The sequence below is a fragment of the Hermetia illucens genome, chromosome 2 (assembly GCF_905115235.1).
Source record: "Hermetia illucens chromosome 2, iHerIll2.2.curated.20191125, whole genome shotgun sequence".
Lineage (NCBI taxonomy): Eukaryota > Metazoa > Arthropoda > Insecta > Diptera > Stratiomyidae > Hermetia > Hermetia illucens.
In genome coordinates this window covers 113,631,144-113,649,095 of record NC_051850.1, presented here as the reverse complement: position 1 = coordinate 113,649,095, position 17,952 = coordinate 113,631,144, and the positions used below count along the sequence as shown (strand labels likewise).

Sequence of the window (17,952 nt, the reverse complement as noted above, 5' to 3'; positions counted from 1 at the left end):
GTGTAGACAATTCGCAAGATCTATTAAAAATCCAACCATTCAAAATTCCGTACCAATATACTCTTTTTTCATAACAAAACTTCTTAATACACACCTGGAAACTTGCTAAAGACCATGCCTACATTTGACTAACTCGATTGATGTCAGAATATTTTAAACAGGTCGAGAGGGTAATTCCTAGTCTACATTCCAAACATTGGCTTGATAAAACACTCTCGCTATTAATCCAATTAATAATCAGTGAGCATATTTTTTCATTTCACATGAACGAAATCGAACTTTTCTTAAGTTACTTTCACTGACCGAGTTCTAAAATTGACTATAACCGTCAGTAGAATTAGTTTAAGCAAATATATTTGTGCATTTCATTTCACTTTGATTGAAAGTTTGAACTTAATTTTAATATCATAAATCACGGATTGGATTATTCTCCATGATATCAATAAAGAAATCAGCATATATACTCGTATATATGTAAATGATAATAAAGAAGTGTTTCAGATTTTCTTTCCCTCGATGATCAAGTGAGTTTCACATTTCTTGCATACATACATGTTTTAGTTATATTTTTATGTGTCTTATAATTGATTTCTGATTCCTCCTCTACGCAGTACTAAGTTAATTTTTTGAGTAGACCATGGCATTCGATATGCTGAAATACGTTATGGAGAAAAAATTGTAAACCGAAAATTACCTATTTTAATATCAAGTATGGACTAATTAGAAAGGAAAGAATCTATTAATTGGAAGGTTCATATGTAATTGTGAATCGAAAACAAGACAGGAGAAAGTCATGATAAATATTTTCACTTCACATCATGGCGAATTTTCAACTATTCCTAATCGCGATCAATGTCATGACCTTTCAAAGTGCAACCGAGCAAAACAAAAATTATTCTGAGCAAAACTATGCTTTTTTCTCCCATCTTATTTTCACTTTCAGTTTCATTGCGATTTCAATTTCACTGCAAGCGCGTAACCATAAATGGCCCTTGCGGCGATGCGATGCATGTGAAATTTTTTATTTTGTGTTTCTTTTAAACAAATGGCTTTAAACATGTGCATGCGTCTATATCACCAGATTCCAAAAAGTGCAGATACACCGCATACTTATCCCGATGTGTGAACGATAAAAGCCTCATCCAAATACCGGAAAAACACTAAAAGTAAATCAATCCATGAAGTGAATGAATTAATGGTATAATAAATGGTCGCATGTCGACGGATGAGATAATCTAAAGATATTAGCTTCGGCCGGTTGACTTTCGTTTTCATTAGGCCCGGGTGTACTTCGCTGACCATTACTAATATCGATAACAGGGACAAGTTCAATTTGGAATTATGCCCACCGGAGCTAATCCATCGCAAAAGAAAGGTTTCTCGATTTACATATCAAAAACGCGGACATTTACATAGTCTGGCTGCGGGTAAACCTTTTCGTTTTGTCTATTCATATTTCATGTTGCACTGACCAGTTTTCTTATGAATTACGTAAAGCAAAATGGTCTGAGTGGAATGCTTTCACTGATTTCATTTTGAGAAAAAACAGACTCTTGTTTTTCGGAGCCAAAGACCTTTAACACCATGACTTTGTCAAAAATGTTTTAATCGCTTTTTATCAACTGCAAACAGCATTGAGTGCCAATATGTAACGCAAACAGTACAACTATCATCGTTAGTGATTATTCGTGTTAAAGATGAGATGTTTGAATTTCATACAGAATGGTTTATTTGGGATGATGTAATCCCAACACATCACATTAATGAATTAATCGAATTCCGTGAAAATCTATCAACAAAAGCAAATAAATTTAACCAAGAATCATTGAATGTTGCATTTGGAAGTCTGGGGTAAGCCGCTGGATGCGCCTCATCAATTACGAGACGAAATTTAGTAATAAAATTTGACCTTGAGGGATTCCACTTTGAATTTCTAATTCATCGAAATATTTATTGCTAATATAGTCTGCCTGTCTGTCTAATAGTCCAAGAGCCGACTGTATGCAGATCTTGTGGATTCTGCGTGCGAGTAGTACCACCAGTGGACTAAACGGAGTCACTATTTATTTAGGCTAATTTTGTTCGTATGTTATACATATATAACGCCACTTCCGGTTACGATTTTGAGTGATATATTAAATTATAGAATATACGTGGATCAACCTTGTGTCAAACATTTCGACATATAGAATAGGACTTTACAACCAATCCACCCACAGGTCTGCCGCGCCCTCGATAGAAGTTTTTCGCTCATTAGTGTGTCTGCTGAGAAAAAAGAGGCCGCCTACACTTAAACCCGTAACCTTGTGACACAATCGATGCTAATCCTTTTTCACTGATTATCCATTGTAAGCTTTTTATTTTTATATATTTTATATTTATATTTTATTTACCTTCAAATATCTGTGGAAGTTCAGGGAAGGTTTAAACATAAATAATAAGAAACGGAAAATACTAAAAATGTCAATTTAATTTTCCAATACAAAATGTTTCTAGCTGTAAAACATTTGATATCTTTTCCACTTGGTTGTCAAATATTTTTAGGTGCGTTCAGTCGAAAAAAGAAAATAAATAAATAAATTTCAAGACGATTATTGAAATCTGTCACTAGTTTGTCAGTGCGCAAGAACTTTATTTAATGTTATTGTTTTAAAATGCTAAGAAGAAGACGACCTGACTTAGGTCGCACTGACGACCAAGTAGAGACAGATAATGATAATATTCGTGTTGGTATGGCAGAATTGCTTTCCACAGTGAACAATATTGAAGTAGATAGGCTTAGAGTGGAACGAGTTCGAGTACACAAAACTCAACAACAGCGAGCACGACACAATGAAATAGAGCAACTCCGCAGACGCAATTTTCATGTAGTTTTTACGGACATAGAACAACAGTTCTGAAACTATAATTCGCTGCGTGAACCACCCATATTGGCGGCCAAAAACAAAGATATCGATGATCTTAATGCGACCATACAGAATTTTCTTCCCGGAGAATTGTTATCTTACAAATCAGTTGGCACCGTTACAAACTAGGATGACGTAGTTTTTAAACTCCCTGGATTTGCTTCGACTACCCCCTCACAAAGCAGGATCAGTTGTGATTATGCTGCGTAACAATGTGCAATGGAACGAGTGTGGGTGTAAAAAAGCTAATGAACAACATCATAGATACCAACATCATCCAGGGAAAAGACAAAGGAAAAGATGATTCCAACGGATTTGTCATTAGATTTTAAGCGTGACCAGTTTCCCGTGAGTCTTGCCTTTGGGGTGATCATAAATAAATCACAAGATCAGTCGGTGAAAGTTTGCGGAATCAACTTGGAGTTTTCGTAATTCCCGCATGGATAATTATGCGTCGCGTATTCGTGAGTCGCAAAACCATCATCTTCATATATTTACGCACCGCAAAAAAAAAACAAAAATATAGTACATCAGAAAGCTTTAAACTGTTTGTTGTTTATAACTGGGTTGAATTTAATGTAGATTAAAAATTTGGATTTGTTTTCGCAAATATATATAGATGATATGAAGTTTACCGGGACATAATGTAAATTTATAAAAAGATAAAAGAATTCCGTACCCCGCCCAAATTAATAAGAATGACTAGACCAACTCTGACCAGTATATGAGGCCAGGTAAAAGAATTGGATCACTCTCGAGATCATTCAACATCCCCATTAAGAAGCGAGGGGATGCACTTTCATGCATCCTCCTTAACCTGCCCCTGAGAAAGGGATCCGTAATACTGGTGTAAATGTGAAAGGTACCATCCTCTTTAAGTTCACCCAATTACTGGCCTGCGCTGACGATATTGACATTATGGGGAGAACAACCCGAGATGTACAATCCACCTTCATCCATTAATGCAGATAAGACCAGAATTATTAGAATTATATCATGACAATATCAGCACTAAAAAACAAAAAAGCATTAAATTTCACAAACCAAACGAGAAAAATAAAGACGGGAGACTGCGACTTTAAGACCGTTGATAATTTCTTCCATCTAGAGTCGAAGATCTCAACTGATAACAGATACAAAGATAAAATTCGCGCACAGTTGATGATTGCTAACAGAGTCTATTTCAGTTTACAAAAACTGTTTGACACGAAACCTCTCACCATAGGGTCAAAGCTCTTATTGTACAAGATAATCATCTTGGCAGTCCTCACATATTATTTAGATATTTGGGTTCTTAGAAAGAAATATTGTGAAATCTTGGCGACTTTCGAGAGAAAAATCCTCTGAAGAATTTTTGACCCCCTTGGCAGACCCTACTTGAAATGTATGGATAACGATGGTGTAGCTCAGGACGGCAAACAGCTTTAAAGGATATCGAAATGGTGTACCTCAGCGTGAAATCAGGATGTCTGGAGTTCCTTAGTAAGCCAGGCTATTACGCCGTTGATGATGATGGATAATCAATTGGAACCACATGCAATAAATGACAACTCTCGGCAATGGAATATATTGCACTGGATTAGTGCTAGTTGATAATTAATTTGTTGATCCTCTTGAAGATTTTAGCGGAAGTTGCGACGGTGGTGGTACACAGGCATACAGCTACCAGAAAGGAGCTGGTTTTCATCCTTTTCATCGATTGGAGGCCCGTCTACGGTACTCATTTCACCTCGTTTAAGCTTATCAAAACACGGTTGATTTTGCTAATGCAAAGACTGAATAATATTTATCAAGTCAAACTTTGGCTACAACAGTACTTTTTTGCCAAAAAGCAATGCTTCATTAACATGCTCTATCTCAGAATCTGATAGTTCAATAGCTATCAAATTTATACACGTATCTTTTGAGCACTAGGATTAACTAAAAATCATATGAATTTAATACTACTAGTACCATCTGTGTATTAGCCTATGAAGTTTTCATCCAATGAAACTACACAGAAAACGATCAGGTGAGTCCAGTCTCCAATAAGATCTATAAGCCAAGTAAGACCAATAGGCACATTAAGGGGGTCATCCCGTCTGTCGGATCCGTGGAATCGATTTTTTTTTCTGGCATCAATTATATCTAGATATAGTGTAGAATATATAGGCAAAGTGATTTTTTAATATTCGGAGTCGTTCGGAAATTAAAGTGTTAAACAGGTAAAATGTCACATGCCATGTTTATGTCGATCGCCGTAATAAAACGCGTATTTATCGGTCCGAATGACGTTCGAATGACTTCACTAAAAGGACAAGAATTGAAGCCAAGACTGTACATGTGTTGCTTCAAGAAACCTAGTTTATGGACTAGGTACAGCAGATTAATGGTCAGTTAAGATTTTATGGCTAAAAATCGCATTCTACTTTTTAAATGTGTTTTTCTAGAAACTACATGCGGAAAACCGGCTGCGAACCAAATTATTTGAAAATTTCACGACTAATTCAGAATTTATTTCTACGGTCCGCAAACTAGGATAATTGCAATTCATTCAGTAGTTTCATTTTATTCATTAAACAAGCGTTGAAAAAACACCAAAATTTGCAAAAAAGTTAAACAAGGCACCAAAAATTTAGTTTGCATTTCTGATAATCCTAGTTTGCGCACTGTGGTTAAGCCCCCACGTTATTATTATTATTATTCTGTTAAGGGAAAGTCGCTTCGCGCCTTAAAGAACTATAGCGCCCCTTTTACTGGTTATAGTGTATCTATTGATCATAGTATCTCAAGCAAGCCTATAACCGTCAGGAACTTTAGTATGTTCCCTACTTCCAGATCTTTGAACTTTGTATCTGGTATTAAGTGTTCCCCCAGAAATGCAGAAATGCCGCACACTGTCCCAGGACGTGTATAGAGGTTTCGTCCTCCTCCTCACAAAAACTGTAGGCAGCGCCCGTAGATATCCCTAGCTTCCCTAGGTGATAGTTCAGCCGACAGTGACCAGTGAGAATTCCCACTATGATTCGGAGGTTCTTTTTGGTGAGGTTAAAGCAACGCTTTGTGCGGATGGGTTCGTATCCCCCAATAAGCGCCCTGGACTGCTCCATCCCTGGTAGGCCCGCCCAGTATAGTTCCCTCAACCGCTTCTCTTCATTTCGCAATGTCGTAGCCATGAAACCTTTTCCGATTCCACAGAAGGGTTCTGGTCCGTGTAAAGGCGTCCCTACTCCCTTCTTGGCTAATTCGTCCACTGCCTCGTTGCCTTCCCAGCCCAGCATGGCCTTCTTGCGTGACAACAAAAAAACACCTTTTTTGGAGATGGGTTTATAAGTTGCTCTGAATTTCGATAATGAGCTATGCTCTCGAGCTGGAAAAACTACTACGTATGCTCAAGATATTAGTAAATATATAGTGAAAAAATTCGTATTTGTGATTTTAACCAGTTCTTCACAACAAATTTCTAAAAAAAGCTAAAAAAAAATGGGCTTGCTAAATGAAGAAAATTGAGGATTTTTCTATTCCCAAGGGCCCTACTTTACAGTTGCGAGCAAGTGCAATGTTTTATTGCCTCGCTGGGGTTGCTTGATTTATCTAATGAGTAAAAAACTTCTTAATTCGTTTCTTCTCCTTCTGAGCCTTTGTCCCTTTCACAAGCGGGGCCGGCTCGTTGTGAAAATCGAAAACGCCCCTCTCGCAATTTTTCTTCGGTCAGTGCAAATCCATAACGAGCGCGGATATCTTCATTTCGGATGTGATCAAACCGTGTCACGCCAATAGTCCAATGCAACATCTTCGTCTCCATTACCGCAAGACACCGTTCAGTGTTTTTTATAGTCGGCCAACACTCAGAACGATATAGGGCGACAGGACGAACAACATTGTGATAAATTTTAGATTTGAGACGTTCGTTGATACGTCGATCACAAAGAACACCAGTTGTGCAATGCCACTTCATCCAGGTTGTGTTATTGCGTGCAGAAATTTCATAACGCAGTTCTCCATTAGCTGATAGCATTGACCCAAGATATTTAAACCACTTTCTTGCTTAAATTTGCAAGCAATCTAATAGCGGGGCCCACACTCTTTGCTCAGTATGAAAGGCTGTAAAAGGAATTCAAAAAAGAACCCTTTAACGACTTGTCAGGTTATTAATTCACATGTTAATTTCCAGAATCTTTGGCCCAGAAATATGGTAAGCGTTGAAATAAAAGAAAATCTCAACAAGCTAGTGAAGTAAGTTTTTAAATAAGATGTTCGAAGGAAAAATTCTTAATGGAGCTTAGTGCCAAGACCTAGGATATGATCAAATGACAGAAAAAATGGTCAGAGAGCTACCGCTTCGAATCAAAATTGGTATCCTCCCAAACTTGTTAAAAGTCCAAATGAAAATCATATGGTACAGGCCTGTTAGATTACTTGCAATGCTTTCAATGACACTACTGAGAAATATTACAGGTTTGATTGAAACAATCTTCTTAGTTATCTCCTTTAAACAACCTTAGCCGATAATATCGGCATCTTGCCTTTCTGTATAAGCACATAACGGCGACAAGGGAACTGCAGGATTATGTTGACTGACAAAATTATTTAATGAGCCAATGGTAGGCGAAGAGTAAGCATAAATGTGTCTAAAGCGTACACAGACTCTTAGGAATACGTGTATGACTATTTATATATATGTTGGTGTCCACCCAGATGGAAGGCTTACGAAATAAAGGGAATTAACCTGCAAAATATGAAATGTTAGTTAATACGAAATAACTCGAAGCTCAACTGTAGCAGTTACAAAAAGATGTAAAATGTTTCAGACTATTCACTTTAATGTGATTATGATATATACGTGTAAAGTCTTGAATGCAGCAAACTTAACCGAAACAGATAACTTTGACCTACTATAACATCCTACTCCTACGCAGTATCATGATCTCTCTTGGGATTAACATGCCCAAAAAAACATACTTCTAGCATAAACTGAAAAGAGATTTCCAGTAAATTTCCAAAATATATGTTAATAGGATAGTGTTATTGACTTTATGTTGGCAGATATCGATATGGAGGTTATTTTGAAGCCTAGATGTCGTGTAGGGGCATCGTTCCAATTTTTTACTCATTCACTCCTGATCATAGGTGGAGACCTCAACGCCAGACACCCGTCCTGGTTCGATGCACGGTCGAACCACAACGGCGATCAGCTCTACCTGTTCCTCACAACCTGAAATCCAAACATCAACCTAGCCCATTTCAGTCCGGCACTCCCGTCCTTCAACAAATCACACTACCATTCCTACCTAGACCACTTCCTGATCAGCAGTAACCTGACTGTCATTCCCAACCCGAACACCTTCCCCTTCCTCGAAACAGTCCCCGGCATCAGCGATCACGATGCCGTTATCCTCAACATAAGCCTCCCGGACAGAGTCGTTCGGTCCACCCCACCCTCAGTTCCTGACTTCCAGCGTGCAAACTGGAAACCAAACTTCAACCTCTCCGACCCCCATCCAACCGTACAGTTCCTAACGAATCCATCGACCTCACAGTTCGTCAATACACCGAAGCAGTTCGGCAAGTATGCGACGAATTGATCCCTTCCCGTCCCCTAAATTACCGCAACCTAATCACCCTTCCCGACGATATCCTATCCGACATCCAATACAAAAAGACCCTCAGGCGGAGATTATTTAGGAATAGATACTCCCCGCAATCCTCACACCTCCTCACTGAAATCCGCGAACTGGACAAGTCCATTCGCGAACGAATCCTCACCCTATATACCCAATACCTCCACAACCGCCTCTCCAACACTGAGCTGAACCCTGGCACATACAGTGAACTCAGAAAAACCTGCCCGCGTTTGGGCAAATCAGTCCAACAAAACGCGATCCTCCCCCAAAACATCCCACCCACAGAAAAAGTGAAAGTCCTCGCTGACCACTTCCTGCAAGCCCACCACTGCACCCTCCACTTCCGTGAACCAAGTTTTGATAACGAGGTAAACGGAAAGATCTCCCAACTCCTAACCAACCCGTCCTATCTCATTCCCCAACACACACAAAACCCCTTCAACCATGCCCTCGCCGACCCAAGACAGCGAGAGAATATCTTCCCCATCCACTTTGTCAGTCCAGACTCCGTCAGGGCGGCCATCGCCGCCTCCAAAAACAAGAAATCGGTTGGGCTTGACAAAATCCCCTCCATCGTCCTTAAGAAATGCGCCCCAAGCATCGGCCCCATTATGTCCTCCAATCAACCACTGCCTTATCAACGCCCACTTCCCAACAGATTGGAAGAGTGCTCGAATTATTCCTATCCCCAAGAAAAACCAAAACCCAGTAAGTCCCGATAGCTACAGGCCTATCTCAATCCTCTCATCTTCCGCCAAGATTTTCGAGCGGATCATCAAAGTCACTATCGACGAGCACTGTGACTCCAATCATTCAATCCCACAATTTCAATTCGCCAACCGTCCCAATACGGACTCGCATACAAGCTTTCTGAAGTCCATCCGCACCTCTGCAAGCTAATTCTTAGCTTTCTTGATGGGCGGAAATCCCAAGTCCAACTGCGTGAACACCTCTCCCCACCATATTCTAGCCCGGCTGGCATCCCTCAGGGGTCAGTCCTCTCCGCTACCCTCTTTTCCCTGTTTACCGCCGACCTTCCTAAACCAACTTCACACCCAAATCCAATCCGAATCCTTCAATACGCGGATGATCTCATCCTCTACACCTCCACCAGAAACATCCCTGCCGGTGAAGCCCGCCTGAATTCCTATTTGGACGAGCTCTACCGGTACTTCACCCGCTGGAAACTGTCCCTGAACCCACAAAAATGCGAAACCATCGTATTCCATGGTACCGCTAAGATGACGCCGAAAATGAGGAACGACATTTCAATCCTATCCCTATCCACAACGACACCATCCCAACCATCAAGGAAGTCACCTACCTTGGGGTGACAATTAACTCCCGCCTATCCCACGTCCCACATATCACGAAGGCACTGAACCGTGCAACAGGTGCCTTCAAATCCCTTTACCCAATCCTAAAATACACCAGTCCAACTCCTCAGAAAGTCAAGCTGTTTTGCTACAAATAGCTTATCCGTCCCCTCCTCGTTTTTGGCTTCATCTTCTGGTCCGACACTTCCCCTCACCAAATGGAACGACTCAGCCTTAAAGAACGCAGAATCCTCCGCCATCGCACCAACATATACAAGAACGAAGACCGCTCCAAATACATCTCCAACCAGATCCTCTACGACTCCTCTCAAACGCCCCGCATCGACGCTGTCCTAGCCCGCCATGCCCTCAAATTCCTTGAAAAAGCCATATCCCACCCAAATCCACTTATCTCCAGGCCATGCAGATCGAGATCGTCGAAGAGAATCTTCTACGAACTCATCTATTCCCGCAAATCCTCGTATCTCTCCAGGCCCGTAACCTTCTTTTCGACCCCGGCGGTAGAGTAATCTTCTACAACGGTAACTACTCTTCATCCCAGTTTACAAAACCTGCCCATCCTTAGCGCCACTCCTAGCTTCCTTTCCCAAATCTCTCCCGCATGCCCCCCATCCCAACCCACATCCCAGTTCCTTCCCCGCCCGCCCGCTTTTAAAATAAAATTCAACTAATGGAGGTTTTTTTCGACTTTTCCTCCAGAGAACATATTATGTATTTTACCATGTATTCTTTAGTGATAAGTTAGTTTAGGCCATAGATTATACCTTAGATTAAGCTAGGCTGTTAAGGTAGTACATAAGTTGGGTTAATTTAGAATTATATGTTTATAGGTTAAATAAAAATTGTTGTTTTTCGAAAAAAAATGTTGTTTTTCGGTACTCATTCACAGCTAAGTCGACTCGTATCCGACGTCAAATCACGATGCAAATTCCGCTGCCACCAGCGAGATTCGAACCGTGACCTTCTGTACAACAGTCTTGCGCTCTAACCACTCCTTTAAAGCGAATTTTCATTTTTCGCAAATAAGTATTTATTTCGAGAGCTCCTTGCTCCCTTCTTCAGTGTTTAGCTACTTACAGTGCTTAGGTACTGATAGAACCTAGGAAGGGTATATGAAATTTAAGAGCATTTGCAGTATTATTAGATACGCCAACCTATAAGGCCTTAACTATCTTCCCTAATCTATCGCGATAGTTTTCAGTTGATCTAGAGAAATTTGAAGCTAATTTCACTTTCGTCTAGGAACTAAGTTGGCTATGAATATTTTTTCGCAGAAAAAGCCTACTATTTCCCATTATGTTCTTACACAAGTTGACACATTTATTATTTGATTATCTTCATTTCGAACAATAAATTAATTCCTACCCTAAAATGGAAAATCTGCGTCAGATGTTTATCAAACATGATATTCCCACATTGGATTAACTGCTACTTACCGCCTGCTTGACTTTCTCCGTTCCGCAATAATATACTCCGCCAGTTGGCCCAGCTAAACCAGCTATCATCCGTAGGAGATAATGACGAAGAAGGTGGCGGTGATGATCGTACTGCTGTGGACAGTTGGGTCTCTGGTTGAAATCGCATAATTCGGCTTTGTCTGCCATTGACGATACCAATTAGAGCGGTAGCGATCAGCAATGCAACAAATGCGGAATGTTTAACGTTAAAAATGATCATGATCATGAATAGCAAGCCTAAAAGAAAAATACAAAAGAAATTCAATGGATGCTGTACGAGTATTGATTGTAAATGTGTTTTTTTCCACTTTTAGAGGGGCTTCTGCCATGCAATAGGAGAAAACATATCTAGTAAGGTTGGGTACATGATAGATCCACTGCATGCAGCGATTTTTACTGAATTTCATTTTCTTTCCATTGTCAAGTTCATTTCTGCAAATTTTTCGGTATTATTGATGATAGCCAAAATGGTTGAAAAAAAATTAGGAAATAACTTCTTTCACTTTCGTGTGGTCGTGCAAAATTAAAATTTCGCTGCTGGGCTTTGGCAAAAAAGAGTTATGCTTTTGTTTACCAACTAAGTGCCTTTTGGGTAGTTGAAAGAGCTTCGTTAGGGCAGATATGTATATGCATTTACTAGCATTGCTTATTGCTCTTCATTGATTTCGATGAAGCGCTAACAAGGAATATATCGGAAGAATTTTGAAAGCATTCAGGAGGACTACTATTATGAATACGATATGTCACTACGCAATATACCACATGCTGCATCTAGCTAAAATTTCAAAGGAATTTGAAAACCCAAGAGAACCCGCTGCTACTTTCTCTTCCTCCTGGTGCCTCGCTCAAAAACCTGTTCGCACTATCAACGAGTTACGGACATTGCTCTTGATTTGGCGAAAGAGGCAAACAGAGTCGGATTGAAGATACATAAATATTGTATTTTCAGAAAGCGTTGTTTCTGCAAACAAAAGCACAAAACTCGATGACACTCCATACAGTATCAATACTAAGGCCTCTACGCTATTCTGTCGAAAATCTACAAATGAGACTATCTAGACTATCAACATCAGGTGGAGACTGTTCTGTTCAATTGTTCTCTGTTTACTGTTAGAAGTACCATAGGGAAAGCGACCACCACTGTTACTCGAAAATCCCAAGTTTTCATCAATTCACAGTGTAGTCTACCTAGACTCATCACCAACGACACAAATAACCGGTTTTACACCAGGGTCCTTCCAAACCAATTCGATACCTCTGGTCTCTTATCGTAGATATTGCCTTCTTTTCACACACATTGCCCCTCTAGATTTTCAAGGCTGGATTATCCTCACCCATACGGATTAGATGACCCGCTCAACATTAACTATTGAGCCACGACCACCAACGATCATTATATCGCTAATAAATCCTTCAGAGGGTTTTCCTTTCGAACGCAGCTAATAACTTACAATTTTTTTGCTAAGAAGCACGCCCTTCGATCTAGGAGAAGCGGAATAGTTTTTATAAGTTAAAATAGATTCCGTTGGCTGTGCACTTGTATTATTGTGGTTTTCAACCTCAGATAGAAAAAATGCTGAGCGGCTTTAAAGTGGTAGTCTAATATCTTCATTGTTTTCAGTTGGCCAGTGTTACTGGGTATTGTTGATTTTGTTTATGATGCTAACCTTACCACCGTATAATTGTCTTCACTTCAATATCAGTTTGTACTTTTCGGAATATTCCTCCTATTAGGTGGAAGAGAGTGCTCCGGATACTTTCTTTTTGGTGTCGCAGATAGTTTTTAAGGTTTTGTGTAAAGCAAAACAGTATCAAAATCGGTTCACTGTCTGTCCGGTCGTCTCTCTGTCTGTTTGTCTGCCACACTTTTATCTCAGAAACGGTTACCCTTATTGACACGAAGTTTGGTAGAAAGGTGGGACCTGCGAACCCTATTGCATGCAGTGAGTATAACGGTTGCAAAAGGGGTGTAAGTTTCTTTTTCCGAGTATAGTCACGTGGTGTCAAATCAAAGGTCTCCATTAGTTCTTTTCGAAACCGATATTAGTTTTGACATTGGTTGCGAAGGGAAGGAGTACAAGGGCCGGAAAGAGGCTGTTATTTCAAGGAACCATTCTCAGAAACATATCTGATAACAATTATGGTGGTCCATGCACATGGTATCTAGGCCTCAAAATACATTCCATACCGAAACCTGTTTAAATAAATAATAGTATATTACCATATTTATTATATTTTCTAGAAATTAACTGGGTACCCCCTTAAGTTTATCCTAGAATCATTAACTTATACAGCAATATGGGCTATACTATTGAGCATTTAACGTTTAACTTCTAGTTTTTCGACTAGTTTTCTATTTCTTTTCTCTATTATCTATTTGTCTAGCGGCACACATTCGCCAGGTTCAGCCTAGCCAGCCTAATACTAGTTATATCGAGATACGGAATTATAGGCAACTTTAAAACTGATAAATAATGGAACAATTGATTGCCGTATTCGAAGAGTTTTCTCATCTCCAAAGAAAAAAATTGTTTGGTTGCTGATTTACCTCTTCGGTGTAGGCTGGTTTGTGGTATCACTCAGGCTCAAAAATAGTGGAGAATATTTTACCGATGATACTTCAGAACGTAATATTCTATTAATTCCGGCGGTCGCGGTACTTTCTTATATTTAGGGCATATAATGAGACATTACCAATAATCTCAACTCCTTTGCAAGCTAACAAATATTTTCAATTTCCACCGGCATTTCTATAAACTGAAAAGCTCATTCTTAACATATAAATTTGTGCGTATCACCAGCAAAAATTCAACATTCCATTCAAAATTCGATATTGCTGCAGTTTTCTTCACGTCTAAACTCATCCTTCTATCGAATTCAATAAAAATCATCGAATATCTTGATGAGCTATCCGACGCGAAACTACTTATCTACAACGCACAAACATTCTATATCACCTTTTTACTTTTCTCTGGAGCATAGTGTATCCACACAATCTGATATTGCTAAATTTTCTGCTGTTTTGTAATTTACTGAGACTGAAAAGGCTTTTTTATTAAGTAAACTACTGCGGAAGCGATCACAGTAGTGAAACAGCACAAAGAGGAACACAAAAATTCATGGCACTGGTATGGAAGATATTTCGGAGCCTAGCCACCATATAGTGGCAGTCTCTTGATTTTTTTCAAATTTTTCGGTTGGGCAGCTTTTGAGAATGGCCCCGTTAAATAGATGATCACTTTCGACTCCTCCCTTTCCAACAATGTCAAAACTAAAACCTGCTTCGAAAAGTACTAATCGAGAACTTTCATTTGATACTCCACATGACTATATTCGATGAAAAAAAAAGAATACCTCCATTTTGCATTGCATGGGGACCTCCCCTTAAATTCGACGTTAAAGGATGTAACTCACTGTATGCGTGAGCGTTCACACTTTCCACCTTTTTACAAAATTTAGTGTTAATCACTGCTACAGTCCCCGAGAAAAAATCATGTGACGGACAGACAGACAAACAGTAAACCGATTTTGATAAGGTTTTGTTTTGCACCAAATCTTAATAAAAATGGACGTATATACACATATTATATAAAACACCTATGCCTGAAAACCACTGTTTCCATTGTCGAAGAGCTCAATTATCTATTCAGAAGACGGAATATAATTAAGGAGAAAATTACAAGTTCGTATTTAGCAACGTTTATTTAAGTCATAGAAGTAAAGATTGCAGAGAAATAATACGAATAACCGCCAGTCATAAATTCTGCAACTTCGGTCCTCGCCCAAGGATGATGGTTCCGTGGACCACAACCGTGAAAGCATGTTGCTTTACAACTGGTTCGGTCCACCATTAAGTGGATGGCGGACTTAGGAATCCCTCGATTTTTAAATAAAATTTAACGAGCATAAGGTTTACGATCTTTCCAAAGTCACCCACTCGCAACAACAATAGCTGAAACAAAATTCAGTGAAAATTTTAATGAGTTGAGAACTGAGAATTGTCAGAATCGGCAGCCGGAATGACTTCACCTACCGACGGAAGAGCTGTAAGAAAACTGAAAATTAGTAAAAGTTAACCGTGCAGAGCCACTGACACCTATCTGCAGCTCTACTAAAGTGATGCGTCGACACCTGCTTCCATGCTTGCGTGTTACCAGGCTCTTCCGAGCTCTCCACAGAGATATCCCCCCTTGATCACGTCTCCGGATCCACAAACAGGGAACTTTTCATGATTTCCCCCAATTTTAACCTTTTTAGACATGGGCGAGTCGCCGACAGGAATATCCCCGGGACTTGACTGTGGGTCTTTGGGATTCGACTGGAGATAAATCTTGGTGCTGGTGGCTTGGGAATGTCGACTAGTGGCGGCCGTGCTCAGTTCTGCCATTTGTCTCATAGTGCTATGGGGCTATGTAAATAATATAAATATTATACAGGTGTTGCTTTCACCCCCGGTTATGAATTAGATATTTGATTATATTTTATTTCGTTCATTTCGCTGTTCATTTATTAAACAAGTCGGAAAACCGGAAGCTGGACGCTTCAGGTATGTAAGGTTTTGTGTATTTCTTTTATAAAGAGATTTGAGTGTGCATTTTTCGCATTAGAACCTAGCACGTAATATATGCATATATTATGTGAGAAAATCCACTTTGGAGTGATATTTACATTCAAAGTCTTGAATTTGCACAGAAATGGTAACTTCGATCTGTTATAACTTTGCTAGTAATAATGTGATTTGCACCAAACTCAGCAGAATCATGGCTGGCCTACATTGCAGCAAATTTTTGTTATTCTATCCTGAACTTAAGGGGGGTTTCGCAGCCAATTACTAAAAATTATGGTAACATACTATTATTAACTTTATTTGAAGAGGTATCGGTGTGGAGGGTATTTTGGAGCCTAGGCACCATAAAATGGCAGCCTCTTGATTTTTTCAGATTTTTCGGTTGGGTAGTTTTTGAGAATGGGTTCGTTAAAGAAATGGCCACTTTCGACCCTCCGTACTCCCCACTTTTTCAACAAATATTAAAACTGTTATCGGCTTCGGAAAGTACTAGCCGAGACCGACATGACTATATTTGGTGAAAAAAAATTTACACCCCCCTATTGCATGTATGGGGACCCCCCTTAAATTCAATGTAGAAAGATGTAACTTGCTGTATGCGCGTGCGTTGACAGTTGCCATCTTTCCACCAAATTTGGTGTTAATTGCTATAGCCATTTCCGAGAAAAATGCGTGTGACGAACAGATAGACAGGCAGTAAACCGATTTTAATAAGGTTTTGTGTTTACACAATGAATGGGAGACTTTCAGGTCATGCAAGGTCCTTAATAAGGATGAGGCAGCCAAGTTGGACTCTCTTAGAAAACCGGATGGTGTGTTCACGAACTTCAAAGTTGAGTCTCAAACAACTCTATTGGAAGTATACCACTCGAGAACACTCGAGAACAGGTCTCAAAAGTGAGAGGAAGAGAATTGGCGGTTTCTGCAAACCTTTCAACACGAAGGTGTTATAAGGGGAATTGGGGCACTGCGAGAAGGGTTCCTACCAACTAAAAAGCGAGAGCTGCTATGCTATCCTTTGGACACTTCAAAGCAACTGACATAGACGCATTTATCCAGCAATGCTAAACGAGGTTATAGGGCACTTGAATCAACTTCTATAAAACGTTTTTCGGGAATGTCTTGATCTGGCCTACGTACCGTCCTTTTAGCAGAAGGTGAAGGTAGTCTTCATACCTAAGTCTGGGAGGGATGACTATTCAAATCCAAAAAGTTCCAGGGAGTGCGTTTTATAAAATGTTCGCTGAAATGTCTGGAGAGACTGGCTAAGCGTCACATTCGCGAGAAGGCACTAAAGTCGCACCCACTAAATGAAAAGCAACATGGTTACCAACGTGGAAAGTCCTGTGAATCAGCTCTACACTCTTTGATTTTAAATATAAAGGACGCAAGTCAAAAAGACGAGTTCGCGATGGTGGTGATCGTGAAGGGCATTTGATTGCGCGCCCCTCCAAAAATTATGTGATGCCACTAGAAGGCATGGTGTTGATGAAACTTTAATTAATTGAATATATGCTCACGCAGAGATTGAAGCAGGTGTTGGTTGCTGCCTAAGAGCGGAAGCGCCGAAAGGCTGCCCTCAAGGAGGCGTGCTGGCACCACTTCTGTGGGACATGTCGATCGACTCACTCCTAGGCGAACTGCAACACCTCTATACGCTCAGGCTTATGCGAATGACGTGACTGTGCTAGTTGTTGGTGGAGATGTCGAAACGGCGTGTTGAAATTGAATTGATTGATTGAAAGTTGGTGCCTCAAGCATGGATTTTCAGTAAATCCAAAAAAGACCACAGTGGCATTATTTACAAAAAGGAGGAAACTGCCTTTGCCTTCCGGAGATGAGAGGTTCAACCCTTCAACTCTCCTAAAAAGTGAAATATCTGACAAGAAGCTTCTTTGGAACTTTGGAATTAAGAAGTAAAGATGAAACGAGCTCTCACAGCTCATGGGTTGTGTAAGCGGAGCTTTGCCTCGACATGGGAACTTGGTGGGAAGAGTTTATCTTTCGAATAAAAACGGGAAATGGGTTTATGATTTGGAACAGTGTACATCATTCTTTCTGGATGAAATATATGCGATCCTA

At 39.9% G+C, this 17,952-nt stretch overlaps 1 protein-coding gene across 1 annotated transcript in view; it reads right to left on the bottom strand.

Annotated features, from left to right (window-relative positions):
* LOC119649018 overlaps positions 1–17,952 on the bottom strand; it is a 96,290-nt gene that overhangs the window by 15,280 nt on the left and 63,058 nt on the right. Inside the window, exon 2 of the mRNA XM_038050971.1 lies at positions 11,283–11,540. Coding sequence (XP_037906899.1) covers positions 11,283–11,529 — 247 coding nt within the window. The 5' untranslated portion in view covers positions 11,530–11,540. The remainder of the gene's footprint in view (positions 1–11,282; positions 11,541–17,952) is intronic.